Source organism: Prionailurus bengalensis, chromosome D4 (genome assembly GCF_016509475.1).
Source record: "Prionailurus bengalensis isolate Pbe53 chromosome D4, Fcat_Pben_1.1_paternal_pri, whole genome shotgun sequence".
Lineage (NCBI taxonomy): Eukaryota > Metazoa > Chordata > Mammalia > Carnivora > Felidae > Prionailurus > Prionailurus bengalensis.
The window spans coordinates 76729196-76753252 of NC_057359.1; the positions used below are offsets into that span (position 1 = coordinate 76729196).

Consider the following 24057-nt stretch of genomic DNA (forward strand, 5'->3'; position numbering starts at 1 on the left):
AGTGGGAGCCATCATCACGGCTCCCAGCTCAGGGACGATGGCCAGGCACACCCATGAGTCTTTGCAGGATCTAACTGGATCTAACTGGGGTCTTTTCTGCAAGCTTTTGGGAGGACAGGTTAAAAAGAGGAAAACACCGTGGCACAGGGAAGAGACAGAGGACAACGACCTGTTGGCCAGGGACGGGGAAAGGGGAGGAAGAGCAAGGGGCTCGCTCCGGTGCGGAACGGAGACAAATGGGCAGTGAGTTCCGGAGAATACATCCTTTCTCTGGAACACTGGCCTCTCCATCAGGGCCCCGCACAGGCCTGTCAGGCGGGAGTGGAGCTTTTGTGCCTGCGCGGCTGTGCTCCCGTTGCCATGGCGATGGGGCCATAAGTCACGTCTGCTGCTGCTACACAGAGGCGCTGTGATTTATGCCTGCCCGGCTGGGATTGTAAACTTTTTTTTTTAATGTTCAAAATCCGTCACAGCAAGGGAGGGCGGGGTGTGCCTGGCTCACTTTGGAGGAGCGGGTTACAGTCAGACCTGCCTGCGATGCTCCTCCTCGCCCCGCGGGCACCGGGCCCTGGGTGCTGGAACTAGCAGCCCAGCAGAGCTCTGCAGGGCTCCTTTCAGACCAGGGGGAAGGGTTCCAAAAGCCTGAGGCTCATTCCTAAGACCAGAACGCTGCCTTACTCCTGAGACCAGTTCTTCCTCCTGTCTCCCTGGGGCCAAGTCTATGCAGGCCAGCATGCCTCTATATGCTTAATACGGTGGCTTCATAATCTGCCTGACACCCTCACCCCTTTAGAACTGGGTCTCTAGAAGAATGTCATGGAAGGAGCATGAATTTGAAAGCCTACCTCCTGAGCTGCAGTGTTTTACACCTGTTCAATGGGGATAATATAATTTCATCTAAGGTAGGGCTCCTCAATCTTGGCACCAGTGAAATCTGGGTTTAGGTAGTTCTTTATTGACATTTGGAGTTGAATAAATTCCTTATTGAAGGGGGTGGAGTGTGCACTCTAGGATGTTTAGCAACATCCCTGCCTCTACCAGGAGCATTTTCCCACCGTGGCCACCGGAAATATTCCCAGAGATTGCCAAATGCTCCCTAGGAGCTAAATCATCTCTTTAAAGCCCATTTTGCAGATGAGGGAAGTGAGGCTTTCCCCCTTTGGACCTAGAGTCCCTCAGCTCTCATGGGCAACCAAAATCTTTCCCCGAAGACCAGGTCCGTTCTGGGATATGTAGATTCCCTTCCTGTTTCCCGTCATGCCTTCCAGATACTGTATTCACCCCACTGGCCTGGACACCCTCATCCATCCTGCAGCACCTGTACAACCCCAGTGTGCAAATGTCATGCACCCTCTCAGGCTGTCCCATTTCAATGTGCCAGTCTTGTACATGAGGGGATGCTGGCAGGGCTGGAAAACGCCCTGGAGGGGAGGAGGGAGAAAAAGGTGCACTGTGGAGCCATACTCTGCTCCAGGAACTCTGTACCTAAGATGCCTTCAAGGGGTCTGGAGTGGCTTGCTAGGACTCACTGGGACTACCATGCATGCTCCCCCCTTGCCCCCAAAACCATTCTCTCTCATTTCCTTATTCTTTTTTCCCTTTTTTAACTTATAGTAACACAGACATAAAATTTACTATCTTCACCTTTTTTTAAGTATACAGTTCAGTGACATTATGCACACTCATATTGTACAACTATCGCCACCATCCATCTCCAGAACTTTCTCGTCTTGTAAAACTGAAGCTCTGAACGTGCCAAACAACCACCCCAATCCCCACGCCCCTCGCCCCTTGGCATCCACCATTCTGTTTTCTGTCTCTGCGATTTCCGACTACTCTAAGTACCTCATATAAGTGGAATTATACAGTATCTGTCTTTTTGTCACAGGCTTATTTTTCTAAGAATACCCTCAGGGTTCATCCACGTTGTAGCACATTAGAACTCTCTTCCTTTTTAAGGCTAAATGATATTCCATTGCACATACGTACCACATTTTGCTTGTCTGTTCAACCACTGACGGATGCTTGAGTTGTCTCCACGTTTTAGGTACTGTGCACAATGCTATAAATCTATTGTTCCTTTTTTAAAAAAATTTAATGCTTTTTTATTTTTGAGACAGAGAGACAGAATGCAAGCGGGGGAAGGCAGAGAGAGAGGGAGACAAAGAATGTAAAGCAGGCTCCGTGCTCTGAGCTGTCAGCACAGAGCCCAATGTGGGGTTCGAACCCACAAACTGTGAGATCATGACCTGAGTCGAAGTCGAACTCTCAACCACCCAGGGCTGAGCCACCCAGGCACCCCTCTTCTTCCTTTTTGAAACAACTTGAAGTTACATTTCAATGACTCGTTCATCATGCACTTACTGAGTGATTACTGAATGCCAAGGGAAAATGGAGTTTGCAAAGAGCATGAATCACAATCCCTTTCGAAAGGCAAGATTTTTTAAAAAGCCTAAAGAAGGATTCTCATACTGGGTTAAGTTTGGGGTAAATCATAAGAGCCAATATATTTGTGCCAAATGCATCATACATTACATCACTTGATTCTCAAAGAGATCTTATGGGGCAGCCATCTTTACTCTGTTAATGTAGAAACAGGCCAAGCAAGGTAAAGCAACTTGCCCACCTTAACCAAATGGGGGTGGCATTGCTGGGATTTGAGTCAGAGCATCCTGCACTAGAGCCTGTGTGGCTAACGTCTGGTCTATGCTGAGCCTAGAGTTCCAAAAGCCTAGATTACTATGAAGGTTTTCATCTTTCTCACTACTTTTTTTCTCTTGGCTACTTCCTTTTCCTCCTCTGCCAGTTGTAGGTGATGGTACACATCTACCCACTCAGGATTTGTTCCTCCTCTGAAGTATCCAACATGCCCATTCTATTTAAGCCTACACTTTCCATGAGGGCCTTCTACAGGGTCAAGGAGACAGAATGTGGAGCTCAGCAGCAGCTGGCCTAACAAGCTAATAGCAGAGAGGACAGCCCTCTGCTCCGCCCTCCCCAAAGAATGTTGTGTACCATTTGAATCTCAGTGGGCTAATGTGGTACTACCGGCAGTGGGTCTCAAGAAATGTTGGTCCTGAGCCTGTACCTCATTAAATACTGTTGGGGAGACTGTGTGCAGACCTTGCTTCCTAAAGACTTGTGATGTTCATTAACATATTACCGTCCTTGGGAATGCTGCCACCCAGGAAATCAATGTAGCAACTTCATTTATCATAGGATTTTTAAACCCTTCAAATTAGAGAATCCTCCTTTTTTATTCTGTTACATTTACTAACCCCAAAGTACTGATGTTATTTGGAACGCCTCTACAACAAGACGGATGTGTTTATAATGAAGTACAATAAACACCATGAGGCAGGAAGTTTTGATAAGGACGTTTGATGTTAAGGATATTTATGGGTAAGGGGGTTGGGTGAAACGCAGAGACAATATAAAGAAATTTGTCGAGCAATTTATTGATAATATCAAAATATCCCCATGACGGTGCCACTGCAGCCACATCAAACTAGGGTCATCAAAATGCTCTGTATCCTTGCTCTGAGACACTGACTGTGCCTAGGACTGGAAGTGCAAATATGGCTAAGATTCAGGCCTTGACCTCCAGGAACACATAGATACCAGATAGGGGCAGAGTGGGAATACTCACTTACCGTTAACTATAATGCAAGGCAATGAGCTGTCCCATAATTAAGAAATTCTATTGGCATGAGCAAAGTGTTAAGGGGGTCACGATTCCAAGTGGATGGAAGGAAGATATGTTCTGGAAAGGTTGCTCAGAGGAAGTGACACTTCTGCAAGCCTGTGATGGATGGAGAGAGTGTGCCAGGAACACGGCAGACTGTGTGAGCATGAGGACATTTCAGGCAGAGGTACAACACTGGTGAAGACAATGAGATAGGAATGTGTCTGGCATTTTGAGGAAATGGCAAATGGGGACACGGTGAGAAACAAGATCACAGAGGGGATGGTGGTCATATTCTGAAGCGTTAACGTGTATCAGGAGAAACGGTTTGGATTTTTATTGTGAGGCTCTGTGGGGCATGTTGGGGGGCTCTAAATGGTTTTAGCAGGAGATAGGCATGGTCCAATCTGTGTAGCAGTTGGATCAGGCATGTGCATGGGGATACAGGGAGGACTGAAAGCAGGGAGGCTCTTTGGGAGGTTTTGAGGCTAGGAGTGTTAGGGAAGATGAAGAGGCACGGACATTTTGAAGGTAAAATGGGAAGGTTGTGCATTCATGCTGGGTCTCTTCCATTTATTCCTCCACATCAACCCTCAGCTCATCCTTACCCTGCTTTGGGCCTCAGGAGGTTGAGTTTGGTCGACAGGCTCGATGGACTCTCTTGTCTGGGCTCCTGTTGGGTCAGCCAGTGTGGGGGCACTAGCAGAAGGTCTGGTGGGAGGTGGTTGAGTGAGGTTGGGATATTTATTCCCCTGGCTTCTTTCCTGTCTGTGTCTCTTGACTGAAGGCCAACGCTCCTGTCAGGCAGTATTCTGCATGCAATTCTCTCTCCAGGCTCTGGTAACCTCCCCCTCACCTTGACCCCCTGATACCTGCCACAGTCTACTGCATATCCCTTGTTGTTTCTCCAGAACTTCCCCCCCAACTTTGTGAATAGCTTCCTTTTAAACCTTTCCCAGCTTGAGCAATCCACCTGCTTCTGCTGGGACCCTCTTTGATATTAGTTTCCTTTATGAATAAGGGGAAAAAGAGGTAAGCCTAATATCCAGATCGATTCATTTCTCATTGAAATATCCAAGTCATCTTTCTGACCAGACTGCACTGGTGCATGTATGTGTGTGTTGAGGAAAAAGGGGAATTGAGACTTATCCGGCAGAATAAGATGTGCTAAGGCAAACGGGTGGTCCTACCCAATCCCAATGAGTGGGTCTTGGAAGGCAAAACAATTGCTTAATTTAGTTTATCTTGGTAATCACTACCCCTGCGTTTCTGCTTGAATAATTTAAAGCCTGGATGGTTTAGGTGAGAATAGAGCAAAGATATCTAAGGGAACATTGTGAGACCATGACAAACAACACAGCAGGAGGCTATGAAATACCCACAGGCAGAAGGTGGATTCTATTGACCTAGAACCAGCCACATGATGGCATAGAAATGGGAAAAAAAAAATGACTCAGATGGTCACTTCCAGTTTGTGAGCTTGTAACTGTTTCAACACGCCTTTGGAATGCTAAGATTCAGTTCAAGACCCTTGTAATGAGGGTGGTTTGTTTACACCTTAAATTAGAGTGTTCCATTTTTAAAACATTACAAGTGAAAATGATAGTACAAGACAGTATCTAGGAAGCACCTCTATGGAGGCCTCAATTCTGCCTCAAGCCAGAAATCTATTTCAGAAAATCTGTTGGAACCAAGACGAGATTATCCAAATATACCCCCTGAGATAACAGATAGATAAAAACAGACGGAGTGAGCCCCATTTCTAATTCATTCTCAGTATTTCCATCCACATGACTATCTGTCTCCTGCATCTCAGCAGCCAAAAATCCCCTTTCGTTTTACCGGGACACACACATCAAGTCATCAGATGCAAAACCGGAAGGAGCTCTGAATACTACCAGTTGACAGTTGGCAAACACCTGACTCTTCTGTTCCAACTCCCATCAATACTGAAGGCAGGCTTCATGAGCTGATCATGACACTTTTCCCACCTGAGTCTGGTCTGCAGCCTCAGAAATCTTCTTAACATAATATGGTAGGCGTCCCCAACGCATGAACTGAAGTCGGCACATGAGATGTCCAGTAGCTGCCATCCATGATTCAGTCCAATCTCTCAGGCAGATGAATAACTAGAAGCCCAGGGAGGGGCTTTGAAGTCATGTGTTAGAGTAGATATGCAACTGATGGCCCCCTCCCCAAGCCCCAACCTTCCTCCCATGCCATCTGTACACTGTGATCCCACTCCCTAATCAGAGACGGCTAGTCTGGAGGGGAGCTCCTAACCCATTCCAGGCCAGTAAGATTCCTTCTCTAGGATCTTTCAAACTGCAACCTTAGGAAGAGAAGAATTCACTCTTTGGGCTAAGAGCACAAGGATATGGGGGACTCAGGATTATCACAACTCCTGCTGTGGAGTGAGAGTAGTCAGGATGCAGTTGTGCATGCAGAGAGAAAGAAGCCATCATGAGACGATGCAGAGGCAAGACAGAACGCTAATGCCATGTAATTCCCTCAACCCTTCCTCCAACCCCTGTGGCTCAGCTGATCTCCCTCTCTTCCCATGGTGTCCTTCCAATGCAGCTGTCGTTAACTCATTTGAATTGAACTTCTGTCTCCTGAAACCAAAAATATACCAACTGATAGGGAGCAGAATGGGCTTCCGTGCAGTGAAACAGAGGAAGGGAGGCACAGTGGCGTGACTGACACCGGTAGGTTCCTGAGATCACAAGCTCTGTGTTCTAATCCCAAACCTTCTCACCAGCTGTGCTGCCAAGGGTCTTAGAATATCAGCTCCTCACCTGTGAAATGGGGGGATAAAAGTAGCATTGAACTTGGAATATGGCTGTAAGGACCTCACATAGGACATTGTGCGGAGGAGGCTTCTGCCTGGGTAGGCATGCCTGGAACGCCACTTATAGCTGTCTTTAGGGTGAAGCTGGGACTCAGACACAGATATCCTGACCCCCAGCCCAGTATGCTTGCCCAAAATTGCACTTTTAATGTCTCCCTCTCCCTCTTTTCATCCAAAGAGCCACAGTCCTATTTCAACATCTGAAGTCCCATTTGAAAAGTGTTTAACTTCTAATGCAGATATAACAAGTCGTTTCTCAGATTCACTGTATCTGCAAAGCCTTCTATAATTCAACATCAAATATTTATTATTACATTTATTAAAGTTTTAATAATTTAGCATCTCCTGCATGTAAGGGAGAAGCTTAGCTAACTGGTTCCCCTTTATCCAACCTGGGTCACTTCAATATTTATATTCCAAAGTCTCCATTTGAGTTTCATTTAGCAGAGGCTGTGTCGTGGGCCCTCCGCCTGAGCTCACAGTTGGTGCGTGCTCCAGCCTCCCCAGTGGCAAAGACTAACAGAAATCTGGTGCTGAACAGTGTTTGAAGAGATTTACCGAGCCTGGGCAGAAACTCATCCTAATAGACTTCACTTTTATTATGATCGCTAAACTGAAATGGGGGAAAATATATATGTCTCCAGGCTCACTGGCTGAGTGACAGGCAGCCAGGATGTGAAGAGATGTGGGTATGGAGTAGGTCCATTTGAGGGAGCGTAGAGGCCTTTAAAGTAATGCTTCTCGGAGGGGCTTCGTCTTCCTAGAACAAGGGAGGGATGTGGTGGTGCAGGGCAATTGCTAATGTCAAGTCCTATGAACCCAGCTGTGAGTGACAGACACACTCCCTACTGCCCCCACAGCCTCTCCCTTTTCCCATTTAATATTTTGTCTTCCACTAGCATGGAATGGACTTCCACACACACACTCAGTGGACTAAACGGTCCACAAAGATGAAGACAGAAAATCCAATGGGCTTAGGTCCCGATCTTACAGAGATTCCCCCACATCAACAACAGCCAACATTTACGAAGCAGTCACCAGACAGCTTGCATTCAAGTCTTCGTTCTGCTACTCACTACTCATAATATGTTGGACAAAGAAATTAAATTTTGTGTGCCTCAGTTTCCTCACCGGTAAATAATAGTGACTCCGTCATTCAGTGGTTGTGGAAGTCAGAACTGATACATATAAAGGGCTCCGAGAGGGCCTGGCACAAAATAAGTGTTCAATACATGGCTATAATTATTATTTATGACTGTGGGCCAAGAGTTTAAATGTTATTCAATACTCACAAAAACACTCAGGGGCGCCTGGGTGGCTCAGTCGGTTGAGCGTCTGACTCTTGGTTTCGGCTCAAGTCATGATCTCACAGTTTCATGGGCTTGAGTCCCGCATCAAGCTCTGCACTGACATCATGGAGCCTGCCTGGGATTCTCTCTCTCCCTCTCTCTCTGCCCTCTTCCCCACTTGCTCCCCACTCTCGAAATAAATAAACTTTAAAAATAAATCCAAAGGTATAATAGCAATTCTTATTCTTATCTACAGATAGGAAATGGAGACGTGGAAAGTTTAAGTTACTTGCCCAAGGTCAGTTAATGAGGGGTGGAGCTGGCATTGGAACTCGAGCAGTTGGGCTCCAGAGCCCACACTAATCCCTTCGCCTAGTACTCCTCTCATCGGGTGGGTAAGTAGGTTGCCTACTGAAGTTCTCTTGCTCTTTGGGAAAGGAACTCTATGTGAGTAATTGGCGAGGAAGGGAAAGTGGGTGAAGCTCGATGGGGCTGATGCTACATGATGAGGGCTAAAGAAGCCCACTCTTGTCCCAGCATCCCCACTGGGATGCACTTCAAGGTTGCCCGCCATGAGTATACGCACACCACCACCATCACTAAGATCTGCTGAGGTTATGGGGAAGGCAAAGGCGAAAAGTCTGAGTTTCACTCACCTCCAATAGGAGGGAGACATCTTGAGTACCTGAGGTCTGAATCAAGGGACACCCTCTCCTCCAGACTCTGCTTCCTACAGGCATTCCCATCCATTGCTCCTGTGTAATGGACCACCTGCCTCACTCCTGCCTACCCTACATATCCTGATGTCCTGCTGCTCTGATGATCCCTGGCCTCCACCACTGATGCCACCTGCTCAAGAGGAAGCATGCACACATCCCATCTCGGTACTGTGAACTGTGCCTTTTATCACCTGATCCCCCTGTGCCATATGGTTACCTCCCTATTTGTAGTACCATGTCTACTCAAACTTCTAAAACACTCCACTCGTTGAACACCAATTACATGTAAGGTGCTCTACGAGTTACTCTATACACATTATAATATCCTCACAACCACCTGAGGGAAACACAACCATCTCTATCTGCCAGGTTCAGAAAGGGTAAGGGGAGGAAGTAAAGTTACTTGAACTAAAGAGTTCAGGTCGTAAATTGTGCACAAAGACTCATGTCCAGGTGTGTAGGATTCCAATCCTACACTTTTTCCAACTGGTTCATCTCTTTCTGATCTTTATATTTCTAGAACCAGCACAGTGTCCGTCGCACAGAGATGTACCTACAATGCTTCTGTTGAGGGTGTCACCTTAAGATGCACAGCCCACATTTCCAGAATACATTGCATCTGCCTGGAGGTAGTGTCTGGAAAAAGCCGGATTCTGGTATCTGGGACATTCACACAGGAGCACCTGCCGGGGGCACTCTCCTCAGCTGTCCTCAGGGGATTCTGCTGATTCTGCTAGGCGAGGTAGCCCACAGCCAAGGGGAGAGAGAAGAAGAAAATAGCATGCTTGTTCTGTTTCCTCTCCTCTTCTCCCTGCGCCCCTTGGCACCAGCCCCCAGACACAGGCTCCCTCCTCAGACATGCCACTTGCAGTCCCCATGCCTTGTCCGTGGAGAGGGCACCTGTGGGGTTTTCTGTCCAGCATCCATCCACCACCTGTCCTGATCTTTCTCTAGGGAACAACTGTACCTGCAATCTCAGTCCACATGGTAAAGGTGCCTCTGCCCCCACTGGCTTCGAGGGAGGGTCAGTGACCCCAGGTCTGGAAATTTGAGCACTTTGCCCCTTTAGACACTGATCTGGGATACTGGAAAATGTCCCCAAACAGGACAAATAGGGGCAGCACAGTCTAGAGATGAGAAGCATGGAGTCAGGAGTCAGGTTCCCAGGATTCAAATTCTGGTTCTACCGCTTCCTGTCTGTGTCAGCTGGCAAGCTGAATGACCTCTTCGTGCCTTAGTTTCCTCAAGCATTAAACGGAGCTAATAATGGGTGAAGATTCAATGAGCTCATTTCGGTAAAGCACTTACATCATTGCTTCCTTATAAGGGTACTCGTTATGGTACTATGGGCCCATCTAGATAACCCAGGATAATCAACCTCTTTTAAGGTGCATAACTACATATGCAAAGACCATTTTTCCAAATAACGTAACATTTACAGGTTCTAGGAATTGGGAGCTGATACCATCGAGGGTCATTATCAGTCTCCCACAAATGGAGTCAGAAAATCAGCCTCTCTATCAAGTTTCCAGGTGTGCTGATGCTACTGGTCCAGGGACCACACTCTGAGAACCAGTGACCTAGTGATTTCCTGCTAAAACTTCACAGTTTCACCTGAAGGTCTCTCCTCTTTCTCTGTCCTGTTCTTTCCTTCTATCCTCTTGGGCTGTCACCAAATATGACATCTTTTGGTTTGCACTTTTGTCCCAGCTGAAGCACTGAGATCTCTGTCTGAACATTTTTTATATCTCTAATACTTAGCCTGGCATATAGTAGGTGTTCAGTAAATTCTCAGGGCTTGGAATTGAAAGGACAAATGAACAAGGAAGCATTCCTAATTCCATTCTGAACAAATTCAATGTGAAAATTGTCACCAAGTGAGAAATGCTGGCTTTCATTCTGATATCCCATTATTCTTTCAAAATTGTGCAGGAATTAACAGTAGTTCATCATTTCCTTTCCATTGATTGGAGATCATAGAAAAATCACTGAGGGGCTCCAAAAGCTGGGCTTTGTGGATGATTATTATTCCAACTATAATAGCTATTCTTGCATTTCTCTTCTAAGAAGAATCGGCTCTGGGTGAAATTGTGAAGGCTCAGTGTGTAGAAATAAGTGTTGTTTGCCATGCTTCTCTCTCCACAAGGATCTTTTATTTCATCTCTCAAATCAGTATCTTGTTCCACACTCCTGGCTACTGTGAGATCCATGGAAGCAGAGGTGGGTCTTAATGTCTCTGTATTCCTCAGGTATCTTGGCACAGTGCCTGGCACACAGGAGGGGCCCAGCTAAGGTTTTGAGAATTGAAAAGAGTCTGGATGCAATTTAACGAGAGCTCACTCATCCACCTTTGTAGCTGACATCGTTAGTGTCTGAGAATCTCATTCCCGGCAGCTTCCCACTAGGACAGGCTGGGAACACGGCAGATGTCCCCGGGGAGAGTTCTCTTCTTTGGCCCTTCAACTCCTCAGACTTGAAAGTCTTCCCTCTCGCCTTAGATTCTACATAGCCAAAATGCATCCACAAGTCAAGGTTAATTGCTAATGTTCTCTCTTGCACTTTCTTAATCCTTTTGGTCTGGAATTGCTTTTTTCTTTTCCAACCCCCCAAGGAACTCCATGTGTATGGCACGCATATCCCTTCATTCCTTCTACACATATTTTCACACACATGAAGCCAGAGACCTACCACACTGTACGAGACTTTGTAAGTTAACATTTAAGTCTTCCTTGAACCCCATGCATGACAAAGGGATGAATGTGAGCTCTCACACACTACTAATTTTAAGATGCATCATGGATTGGATGTAGCCTTTTACCAAAAGGAGAAAAGAATTAAAAAGAGAAGGAGAACACAAATATGCTACACTATGTTACAGTAACAACAATCGTGATAACTAATGCTTCTAGATAATTCCCCATGTGCCAAACTCAGTGCTCTCCAATGTATTATGTCACTTGATTCTCAACAACACACTCCTACATGGTATAATCTTCTATCCATATTATCCACAAGGTGAAACACAGCTCCAGAAAAGCTCGCGCAGTAAGCAAGTGGTAGAGGTGGGATTTGAACTCAGGCAGTTCAGCTGGGCTCCAAAACCGAACAAGAACTACCTTACGTAATAAACTGTATGGTTAGTCAAAACGCAGCATACATAGAGAAAAGTGTGTAAATCGTTATCTATACCGCTTGGTGAATTTTTATAGGAGAACACACCCATATAACCACCACCCAGATCAAGAAATCAAACACTGTCAGTATCACATAAGTTCTTCCCTGTTTCCCATGAATCACTGCCCTCTCTTTCAACAAAAAGTAATCCTTATCATTTCCTCTACCAGCACAGATTCATTTTTACTATTTTTGATCTTCACATACACATAATTTTGTGTGTCTTCTGTGTCTTCTATAACTCCATATTATATTTGTGAGATTCACTGATGGCAATGTGGGTGGTTGGTTTTTGTTGTTGTTGTTGTTGTTGTTGTTGTTGTTGTTAATATTCATCGCTAGTAGTATTCCATGGCATGACTATTTCATTATCTATTTCATTTTTTTAACTGATGGGATTTGTGGTTTTTTTTACACCCTTTTAGGCAGGGTGAATGAATTCTGCTATTAGCATTCTTGAATGTATTATTGGTGGTACATATACACACATTTCTGCTAAGTATATTATTAGAAGTAGAATTGATGGATTGCACCATATACTTTAGTAGATTTTGCCCAACAGGTTTACGTACAGGTCATGCTAACTTACATTCCCACTACAAAGGTTTCAGAATCCCAGTTGTTCTAGGTTCTCACAAAAAATTTGTTCTCATCAGTTGTTTTAAACTTAGCCACCCAACTGGGAAGAGCCTGTATGTTTGACCACTAAATTGCTCTGCCTTCCACAGTGTGAGATTCTGTATTTTCCAAATGACTTGTCCCAAACTAAAACACAACAAAAAAGTCAACAGGCAAAGCATCTTTAAGTTTTCCTTCTGATTCTGCTGTAATGCTTATCTTTTTCCTTTCTGGCTTGGCTTTTGAACAGCCTTTCCTCTATTCTCCTGGCAGTGATTCTATGGCTTATTATTGGCTATCTATAATTACGATCTATTATTTATTAATTTGTAACATATCATCTGACTGGAACTTGTTAATTCTTTAAACACCCATGATCACTTGCCTGGGCAATGTCATGTCAAACAAGCTTTATTAGTGCAGCTTGGAGAACTCAACCTACATAGTGCGGATTCTTTTGAATGGTGATGACTGCCATCTTTTATCCACCCTTGCAGGGAAACCAATGGGCACTGGTGGGAGGTATGCTGAAGGTAAGACTTAAAAGGCTGTCTGCTATTTCTCCAAGACCAGACAAATCATGAGGGCACCTCTGAGGAGGATAATAACCTAATGCCCTAACCAAACCAAATATTCTTCAAATATTTGTGTAACTTTTCTTTAAAGGAGAACCTCAGTGGTTTGTGAAGGAAGGGTTGAGAAGGAGTTTCCATAGCTACAGAACACCATCCCCTCCTCCCATCCTGAGCAGTTCTGTTCTGGCCCCAACTTGGTGTAAGTGTGTGCGCCATGTAAACAGGCACAGCCTTCTTAGCAGGAGGTGAGAAAAAACATCTCCTTGTTATTGACTCATGCCCCCTGAAGGTCTCACCTTTTCCAACTTACCACACTATCCCTTCTAACTACATATAATACTCTTTCTGAAATGTATGCTAGTACTTATACTTTTTCTTTTCTTTTCTTTCTTTCTTTCTTTCTTTCTTTCTTTTCTTTTTTTTTTTTTTTTTGTTTACATTTCTAAAGATGTTTTAGAGTCCCTGCATGCAGATATTCTGGGCCCTTCTTTTCTGGATTGCTAATTCAATGCAAATCAGATTGGATCAGAAAAGGCAACTGAGTCATCCTGTGGATTATGGTCTTCTCAATAGCCCAACATAGCATACGACTTTCTTGACTCTGCCTTCCCCATCATTCCCAGTTTCTACTTGAACTCTACTGTGGTTGGAATTTAGTTCATCTAACATGGGTATAATGTAGCACTGGGAATGTATCACATACTAGTGTTAATATATCATGCTACTTAATCATTACAACAACTCTTGGGAGATATTTCAGTAAAATAATTAAAAACATGGGTTCTGGAGCTCAAGAGATCATGGGCTGAAGCTTGGGTGCAGCACTTACTAGTAAAGGCATCACTCTTATGCCTCACATTTTCTTTTTAATCTGGAAATTCAAATAATAATAGCATCACCTTAAGGGGTTTTTGTTAGAATATAATGAGATAATGTTAGCAAAGGGTTTGGTATGTAATGGATAATCAATGGCTATGAATTATATTATTGTTACACTCTGTGAAGAAGGCACGGTCTATCCCAATTTTGCTAAGAAAATGGAAAGTTAGCAAATTGAATTTAGCCAGGATCACATACTTCATACACGGTAGACATGGGCTTCTAACTCAGACCTGTTCAAATCTGGAGTGAGTGTTATCATGACACCGGTACCTTCACTGAAATTACAAATTCAATGTCAACAGTGCAGAACTTGGAGGAAAGCTAGAGGAGAACTTTCAGCTGATATCAATCAAGATCACTGGGTCTCCTTGAGAATAGCTCCTCAACCAGATGATCTTTGCTCTACTTTTAAAATATGTAATGCAGAGAAACCTTAGCACATGCTTTACTCAAGTCCATTGGCCTCAAGTCTATCAAGAATAGAAATAATGGCAAATTGCCATGAATTTGTGTGTGTGTAAAACCATCTTAGGTCTTAATAATTACCAATTTGTTTCCTAAGTGCTACCCATTAACAATTTATTCTTTTTCAAACTCTCTCTTTTGGGAAATATCAACATCCATGTTAGGGGAATTTCACCATGAAAAGTTGAGAAGGTGAGAATAAACAAATCGCAAAGCAGAGACCAACCCAAACCCAATCCAAAGAGTTGGATTTGGGAGCTTCTTATCAAGATGCCACATACATACTGATGACATCTGGATTCAGAAAGGCCCAGAGCCAGCTATGCAGTGGTAGAATCACAATCACAAGGATGAGGCTGGTAAGGCATGATTCTGAGTTCCAATTTAAGAGCGACCAAGCTGTGCATGTGCCACTTTCAAAAGCCGAATCAGAGTCCATTTTTAGTAACATTAAAATTTCTGGAATGCTTCCCCTAATCAAATTGGAAGGAAAGAAAACAAAAACAAAAACAAAAACTTCCGCTAGAAAGCTCCAGAATAGTGACAGGAGCAGATCTAAGGCCACTGGTTTAATTAAATCAATAAACATCTAGTAGTTGTCCAATATGTACTGGGAACTGGGGATTAGAAAGCTAAATAAGTTATTTTCTTTGACCTTGAGAGATTCACCACATAATGGGACAGAATGATATGTAAGCAACTAATTACAGCACAGTAGAGCAAGTCTATAATGAAGTTAACTACAAGGTGCAAACATGTAAGGAAAGATGTAGTCTCCATCCTTTCCTGAATGAAGAACAAATAAATTTGCCCTGTGCATCAAGAACCTATGGATTAGTCCAAAGTCTGTCCCAGTACCAGAGTCACAAAAGAAGCATCTAATTCTCTCATCTTTCACTTTCATGATTCTCCAGTGTACAATATTAAGTAAAGTTCTTTTATAAGATATAATCATTAATAATCCCAGGATGAGCCAGATAATGTATTCGCTTCCTTCATATTTTACATAAACCCAGAAGGAGTGTAATACTGTTGAAATATAAACCATTGAGGCCCACCAATGGGGGACACTTCTAGAAGTGTAGAGCATGACATATTGGACAGTGTTCTTCACATCATCTACTAGGCAGGTGCCTACTTCAACACTAAGAAGCCACTTCAGCAAAGAGGTCCCTGTGATCCTGAACCAGAGGGGCTTCTAGTGTGCCAAAGAGCTCTTGGTACACAACAGTGGAGATGACTTCCCTACCTGACATCTGCAGGGTCTTCTGTGACGAGCACATCGGTCTTGCAGCTGGCCAGAGGGTTGATGGACAGCTCCACAGGCGGAACCACAAAGCTTTTGCTGACAGGAAGCCAGAGTCCTTGGCCCAAGCTGAAAGTAGACCTGCAATGTAAGAGTTTCCATTGGGGAACTCCCTGGGAAGCAGAGAGAAAACAGAAAATAGGGGCCCCTCCTTCCATCCCCACTAGGGCTATGTCTTACTTCCCACCCAACTGAGTCCCCTACATTCTCTAATGCATGATTTTGGCCAACTCTGCCAAGACTTGAATGTCATTACTTAAATGTATTAATCATTTGGCCCATGCACTGCTTTGCATGGCTAGTTTTCTTACCCTGACTACCTGTCCTGACTCCCAGTAAACAGCAGGCTCTGTGAGGACAGGGACTATTTTGGCTCTGCTTTCCCAAGCAGTCTTGAGCAAGCAGGAGTTCCATAAGTGGCTGCTAAATCAGCAGGGGCAGTCTGCACAAAGGTGAAGAGCAAGGACCCTGAATCAGTTTGAACCAAAATCTGATTCCCAGTTCTGCCACTTAATTTGTTATATGTCTTCATCAGCTGAAGTACTGAAGTTTCATACGAGATTTCATGGAAGTGGCAGGAAGAGGTCCTGTGGCTATAGAATATTTTCAAAGCACTGGACTAGATAATCAGTGAAGCCTCCTCCAGTTCAAATATCTGAGTTCATACGTCTAGATGCCAGACAAATGGGAATTAGATTCTCATCAACATTTGGGCCATGATGGTACATTCATGCCAATGAGAGTTCCTCTGTACTCAGTGCAACCTGAATGAAGTTCACAGGCTCCCTTGACTTAGGATGCATGACTATGCCTCCAATCCCCACCATCACGCCCCAACAAGATTGTCAACTCACCTGAGAATCTTTTCAGGAGCTTGTTCTCCTGTTACTAGGTCATAGCCCCTCTCAAGTGTAGTGTAAGGCCAAGGTCTGTGGAAAGAACAGAAGGAGGGAAAGAAAAGGAGATGGTGTTAGTCAGAAGCAGGTAGGATTCATATGTGGACACTGCTTAAAAGTAGCTTTACAGACAACCAAATTTCACAGCATAATTACAGTTGATCCTTAAATAATAGCCTCACTCCAGTCAAAACTCTGTGTATAACTTTTGATTCCCCCAAACCCTAACTACCAATAACCTACTGCTTTATTTTGTTGTTGTTTAAAATAGGCTCCATGCTCAACATGGGGCTTGAACTCATAACTCCAAGATCAAGAATCACATGCTCTACTGACTAGGCCAGCCAGGCAGCTCAGTAATAGCCTACTGTTGACTGGAAGGTTTACTGATAACATAACCGGTTGATTCACACATATTTTATAGGTTATGTGTATTAGACGCTTTCATCTTACAATAAAGTAGGCTAGAGAAAAGAAAAGGCCATTAAGAAAATCATGAAGAAAATGCATTTACAGTTCTGTACTATATTCATTGAAAAAAAATCTACATGTAAGTGGACCCATGCAGTTTAAATCCATGCTGTTCAAACCCATGTACTGGGTAAGACCATTTATAAGAGAACATCTCCATTTCACAGAAGGACTCGGCACTTTAAAGACCATTTGTCCATTCTGGAGTTTATGGACAAAAACCCGATTCTCTATCAGTCCAGTTAAGGAAGTGTTCATTGATTACTTACAGTGTGGGAGGGTGAGTTAAATTTGAGCCTTTGTTCTCTAGAAGATTCATTAATCATGTACCTTTATTTTTTTATTATTTTTTTTTTTACTTTTTTTTTTTTTAATTTATTTTTGGGACAGAGAGAGACAGAGCATGAACGGGGGAGGGGCAGAGAGAGAGGGAGACACAGAATCGGAAACAGGCTCCAGGCTCTGAGCCATCAGCCCAGAGCCCGACGTGGGGCTCAAACTCACGGACCGTGAGATCGTGACCTGGCTGAAGTCGGACGCTTAACCGACTGCGCCACCCAGGCGCCCCAATCATGTACCTTTAATATTAAAATGTGATTCAGTGGGAAATGGGATTCGCTGCCCATCAGGTTGTATACGACACAACTGTTGTAGAAAAAGAGTCCTCTTCGTGGAGAGGTTTGGGGCCTGTACTACCATAGCAGAGGAGCAGGGGACGGCTTTCCACTGTCCCTGCCCTGATGCCCCTTGCCACTCACCCTTCACTCTGTCCCCAGTCACTGCGCACACACAGGTGTCTGTGAACCGGGTCAGGGGCATAGCCTTCATGACAGCTGCACTCTCCTGTAAGCAAAAAGAGAAAGGAGTCTTGTAAAATACCATCTGCCCCAAATAGCCTTCTCCCCTGGTTTCCTGGTTTTCTTAGGAAATAAAGTGGGCTTCCCAGTTTTGGAAAAGACCAAGAGAAAGAGGGTGTTCTGGTCTACCCACCACTATGGTTAATAAAGGGTTTATTCCCCTGTTCATCTGCTTGCTTATTCATTCAACAAGTCCTAACCACACTCCCTGCCAGGTTCTCGGCCCACACTGAGGATACAGAGATTAGACACTGAAGGGGCTCATGGCTTAATGAGGGAAACAGGAAATGACCTGGTGGCTACAAATGGAGGTCCTTATTTTCAAACATTTAAATTATGATAAAGTACATATACATTAAAAGTATCATCAGAAATTCAAATTCTTCTCTCCACTTGAATGAGCAATTCATGTTCATTCATAAGCCCCAAATTAATGTCACCTCTACCAAGATACCTTTGATTTCCCCTTCTGGAAAATTTGTGTTCATCTATCACTTCAAGAGTTCATTTTGTTTTGTTGTTATTGTTGTCTTAGTTGGTGTGCCTCTGCCCTTCTCATCTTTCCATTCTTGTTCCTTCCCTCTCCACCCATCCATCCATCTATCCACCCATCTATCCATCCACGTAACCATACATCATTTTTTATGGCCATATCTCATGCCATGTTGCATGAATGCTAGCTAGCGTTCCACACTACCTTAAGCATCTTCTCCCACTGGCCAAGCTCACTTGGGGTTTCCTTGCATAGATTTAGAGTTCAGAATCCTGGAAGGTTTCCAAAGTTCTCTGTCCTACCCTCTTCAATTATCAATCCATTGTACACTCCTTAAAGTTGGGTTGAATAAGGTTCAATTTGTTACTGGTTTTTCCTAAGGTGTATTTGTAGAATATCCACAGACGCCTTACCAAACATAGATTCTATAAAAAAAAAAAAATGACTGGGAAACACTAGACGATTTGTAGAGCCAGTGGTGTGTGACTCTTCATGAAAGTGATACCTAAACAGCTTTCCCAAACCTATTTCATCTTGGGAAGCTTGCTGGTGCAACAGGCCACAAGATTAGTGTCCCACGGCCCACAGCTTGGGAAACGCTGTTGGAAACTGCCCTGCCTTATCCCACTGTGTACAACAGAGTAGATCCTCAATACTGTGAGTTGAATGAATAATTAACTATCTGGGGCACCTGGGTGGCTCAGTCGGTTGAGTGTCTGACCTTGGCTCAGGTCATGATCTCACAGTTCTTGAGTTCCAGCCCCACACTGGGCTCACCACTGTCAGTGTGGAGCCTGCTTTGGATCCTCTGTCCTCCTCTCTCTCTGTCCTTTCCCCGCCTGTGGGTGTGTGTACTCTCTCTCTCTCTCAATAATAAATAAAACACTTAAAAAATAATTAACTATCTGTTATGGCTCATAAATTTCTAGACTATTGCTGTCAGGTTGCTTTCTTTCTCATCTTCAGGTGATCTACTCTCTCTCTCTCTCTCTCTCTCTCTCACACACACACACACACACACACACACACCTGCAACTCTTCAATCCTACAGTGATTCTGACTGGCCTGACCTGAGTGTTTTTGAACCATGTTTCACAGAAATGTGTAATTCAAAGGTATAGACTTAGGAAACTTGCAACTTTTAGATTTGAATTTCCCTTAAACATTTGTGTTTTTAAATCTCAGTCATAGTAAAAAATAAATAAAGGCTAAATGCTCAGATGTTGTGTAATAGAATTCAGGACACTGGAGAGCACTGTCATATTAAGTCCAGTTGCTAGGTAAACACATTTTATGCAAACCTCATTTAAAAACAACCACTACCCCCCAAACCCACACAAACACCCTCTCCTGTCATCTCTGTTTCATTGAGGAGGATACCGGAGCCTGGGAGCTGTAGTGCTAACAAGGCCATGCTTTTTTACGACTACAGATTTTGTGAATCAAGGTTCTTTTCAACCTGTGCTACCAAAACACAACACAGAAGAGAATATACACTAGGTTAACAGGTTCTACAACTATCACCCATAACTCCTCTTTTCAAAACATTTGTACTTACCAAACAACCTCATTGTTTTCATGGGTTCACCAAAAATATTATGCATTTGACCTTATACAAAGCATTCCGAGCGTTAAAAAAAAAACTCTCTAATTTGTTTTATACATTATAATGCTGCTTAATCTTTGTAACCCCGGCATTCACAAGTATTTGGCAAACAGCCTGCGCTCGATAAATGTTGGCTGAGCCAAAATGGTAGTGAGACAGAATAAGAAGTGATGGATGGGTAAGAGGTACTATTACAAATATTCAGAATGGAGATCACCAAAAGGCAGAAGAAAGAGGGAGACAGAGAGAGAGAGAGCTCTACCTTTCCCCTTCTCTGGATACGTGGTAAATAGGAGGGGGCTGCTCGCAGGCAGGAACGTTCTCTGTAACTCTCTTCTCCAACAGCAAGTTCAAGTGCTCCAACAAATGTGTGTGCTGTAGGTGTGTGCAAGCTAATGAGCTGATTGTTGCCAGAGGTAAGGAAAATGGAAGAAGTGGGAGGAGATCCTTGAGATTTCGGTGAGAATAATTTACCAAAAAGGGGAGGGGTAGGAGTCACTAATGATGTGTTAAAATGCTACAGTCCCGTCATGAAATATTCATCACTTTAAATATGCCTAATATTAAATATTAAAAGTCCTGGCATTTGTCCTCGAGACTCCCAGGGCTGATTTATGATCTGCCGCAACCACAGACCTCATGATTTGTAATGGAAGAGGTAAATAGTTACCTCTGGTGGAGGGACAGGAAGTCAGGCTGGGGCAGGCAAGAAGGGCTGAGAAAGGAGGGCCTTTCTTTTTGAGGGAAAGGGCACTGCTCAGTCAGGTTCCTGTTTCTCCGATCTGTGACTCTGCAGGAAAGGGCACAGGTTACGGTCCCCTTTCCCTCTTGTTGGGAATATTGAGAGAATGAGAGATCTATACTGAGGAAGGTTACTGCTATATTTTGTGTTTCTTTCTCGCATGCTTACCAGGCAAGTTTCCCCGTTCTCAGAACAGATCATTAATTACTGACTTGCATATACAACAAATATGTATTTTGCAAATGAGAGGCGAGGCATCCACTCTGGAGGCCCTGAAAAGGTTACCTGGAGGGGCACCTTGGTGGCTCAGTGGGTTAAGTGTCTGATTTAAGCTCAGGTCATAATCTCACAGTTCGTGAGTTTGAGCCCCGCATTGAGTTCTCTGCTGTCGGCAGAGAACCTGCTTCAGATTCTCTGTCCTCCTCTCTCTCTGCCCCTCCCCCACTCATTCTTTAAACAAACTAACTTACTGGAAAAAAAAGAAAAAAGGTTACCTGGAGAATAGGAAGTGAGGCAGGGGAGGAATGATGGCTAGAGGCAAACAGACCTGGGTTCTAATCCTCACATTCTCTCTCCCTGGATGGGTCTCAGTTTTCTCATTAATAGAATGGGAAATGACCGTAATGTCAACTCCACAGAGCTGACCGTGAGAGTAAATTGAAGTAGTGGAAAGTAAGGCTTATGTCTCAGGCAAACAGTCCTCCATAAATTTCTTCCTCTTTCCCTTCCGTTCCAAACCAGCACTCTGTTCTGATATATGCTGGCACATAACTTTAGGAAGACTGCGTAATTTCCTTCTTCCTGGACCTTAGCTTCCCCATCTGCAAAATGGAAACCTGGAGTAGACGTTCATCAATTCTGAGTGCCAATGAGAGTCAGTCATTTACACAGCCTTTCTGAATCCTGAAACTCTGTTTTCCTGACACTGCTTCAGCCTTAGCTGTGATCACTCTTAGTGACTGGGCTAGGTGTCTCCAGTAAGATTTCCATCAATGCCCTGGCTACTTTATTGACTCCAATTTCCTATTTTGCTGGCTCAGCCAACTCTCCACTATTTGCAACCAAGCACTTCCTTCTTGCAAGATGCAAGCTTCTGACAGCCAGACCTAGGGATTAACCCCTTCTTCGGATGAGTCCTTTCTGCAACCCTGCCTCTGCATACCCAGAGCAGCTGGGTGGTCAGAACAGCTCCCCAGGGATCCAGGTTTACATGATCTATGATCACCCATGCTCCCTTACTCCTATCACTACAGAAGCTCCTTGAATGAGGAGGCTGCAGCCATCTTGCTCACTGTTGCATCCGCACCCACTGCACTGCCTGGTGCATAAATAAATGAGGGGGCACATCTCACAATAGTAACATCTATGCCAATGGGATAAAGAAACCATTTTTCTTAAATTTGCCTGTTTTCTCCACTAAGCTGGGCACTTCTTAACTGCAGAAACCTTTCTGTAACCATCTCCATATGCTAGCAATTAGTGTCATGCCTGGTGACGAGTAGGCAGCTCATTTGCTGAATGAATGAATGAATGAATGAAGAAATACATTGCAGTTTTCATGAATGCAGGCTGAGTTCATTTAGAATAATGATGGTTCTGCCGAAGACTAGAAGAAACTTCCTTATATGCAGGACAGGTATTTGCCAAGGAAATGGAAAGTATAAACATGAGTGTTGATGAAATGTCTAAAATAGAATTCTATTTCACATCAGAGCAGAAACAGCTCTTAAAGATCAGCTGGGTCACAGCTTCTCAGCTTCATTTTCCCAAGGAACAAATGCAGTTTCAGAGAGTGAAGACATTTGGCCAAATCACTGGACTTGGTTTGGGGGAGTCAGGATTAGAACCCAGGGCTCCTGGCCACTACTGTAGCATCCTTCCTGCTGCGTGGGTCATCTCAATGCTTCGATATACCTGGCAACACTTGCTAGGATTTTTTTTCCTTGGTATTTGCCTGCCATCTCTGAATTGCCTATAATGAGAATCTATAACACAGACAAGGATTTTTTTAAATATATTTTTTAAATGTTTATTACTTATTTTGAGAGACAGAGGAAGAGAAAGAATGGGAGTGGGAGGAGGGGCAAATAGAGAGGGAGAGGGAGAGAGAGAGGGGGAGAGAGAGAGAGAGAGAGAGAGAGAGAGAGAGAGAGAGAGAATCCCAAGTAGGCTCCATACTGTCAGTGCAGAGCCCATCGTGGGGCTCGAACTCATGACCCATGAGATCATGATCCGTGAGCTCATGACCTGAGCTTAAATCAAGAGTCAGACGTGTAACTGACTAAGTTACCCAGGCACCCTGGGATTATTATTTTTTTTTAAATATAATGAATCCTAGATAACCTTAACAGATTCAAACCATATATTTATATATGATTGATAATGCAGACCTTAAAAAAGAGTTTAATCTCTTCATTAAAGTGGTTTCCATAAAGGAAATCAGTTACATGGATTTTCATCGTGCTAGTTACTGAAACTCTGTATTATCAGCTATATGTGAGTTGCACTGGTATTAATATATTTACTCTTCTTGGGGTGCCTGGGTGGCTCAGTCAGTTAGGTGGCCAACTTCGGCTCAGGTCATGATCTCATGGTTCATGGGTTCGAGCCCCGTGTCAGGCTCTGTGCTGACAGCTCGGAGCCTGGAGCCTGCTTTGGAATCTAAGACTCCCCCTCTCTCTCTGTCCCCTCCCCAGATCATGCTCTGTCTCTGTCTCTCAAAAAATATATTAACGTTAAAAACATTTTTAAAAATATATTTATTCTTCCTGTCACCTAGGTCCCATTTATTCACTTCTCAATTTATGTTACATACCTTTTTACTCCATAAACTCTTGGGTAAAACACTAGAATCCCTCAACTATGAGCAATCTTGAGTTTATCTTGTGTGGGTTCTTCAAAACCACTTCGAAGTGGACACCGCCTTCATGTTAATCACGTAAAACCAGGATGCTGGTAAAGTAGTTCAGAGCATGGATCCTGGAATCATCTCGTTTTGGATTCAAATCCTGGATCTGCCACTTACAATTTGCACGAACTTGATCAAGTGGCTTCACCTCTCTGCATCTGTTTCTTAATCTGTAACAACGCTGCTGTCACTTATCTGCTGGAAAGATCAGTGATGTATCTGCAAAGTCTGAACTACAATCTTTGGCACACTTCTTGCTGAAAACATTGTGGATGTTTGAGTTTTTGTAATTATTGTTCCAGGATAGGAGGGGGCCGATTTAACATCTTGTTTTTGTGGAAAGAAAAAGTGCTATCTAGATGAAGGATGGTCCCAATTTCAAGGTATGCCCTTTGCAAAGCCAAGAGGATCTATTTCTTGATCTGCAAATTTGAGGCAGCTTGAATGAAATAATCTCCAAAGCTGGTTATGGTGTTTTCAGAACCAGTAACACCTGTTGCCTTTGTCTTTGCTCCTCCTA

At 43.9% G+C, this 24057-nt stretch overlaps 1 protein-coding gene and 1 long non-coding RNA gene across 4 annotated transcripts in view; one reads left to right on the forward strand and one right to left on the reverse strand.

The window, feature by feature from the left end:
- Positions 1-24057, reverse strand: part of ASTN2 (astrotactin 2) — an 882294-nt gene that overhangs the window by 447257 nt on the left and 410980 nt on the right. For 2 of the 3 annotated variants that reach the window (XM_043565814.1, XM_043565812.1), the window contains 3 exons: positions 17690-17774; positions 16419-16493; positions 15508-15645 (listed from right to left, as the gene is read on the reverse strand). In XM_043565814.1, coding sequence (XP_043421749.1) covers positions 15508-15645; positions 16419-16493; positions 17690-17774 — 298 coding nt within the window. The remainder of the gene's footprint in view (positions 1-15507; positions 15646-16418; positions 16494-17689; positions 17775-24057) is intronic. The other variant, XM_043565813.1, reaches the window with a different exon arrangement.
- LOC122474737 lies at positions 17658-22377 on the forward strand. Its single transcript, XR_006294998.1, has 3 exons — positions 17658-17776; positions 20269-20272; positions 22367-22377. It is a non-coding gene; the product is annotated as an uncharacterized LOC122474737 (long non-coding RNA).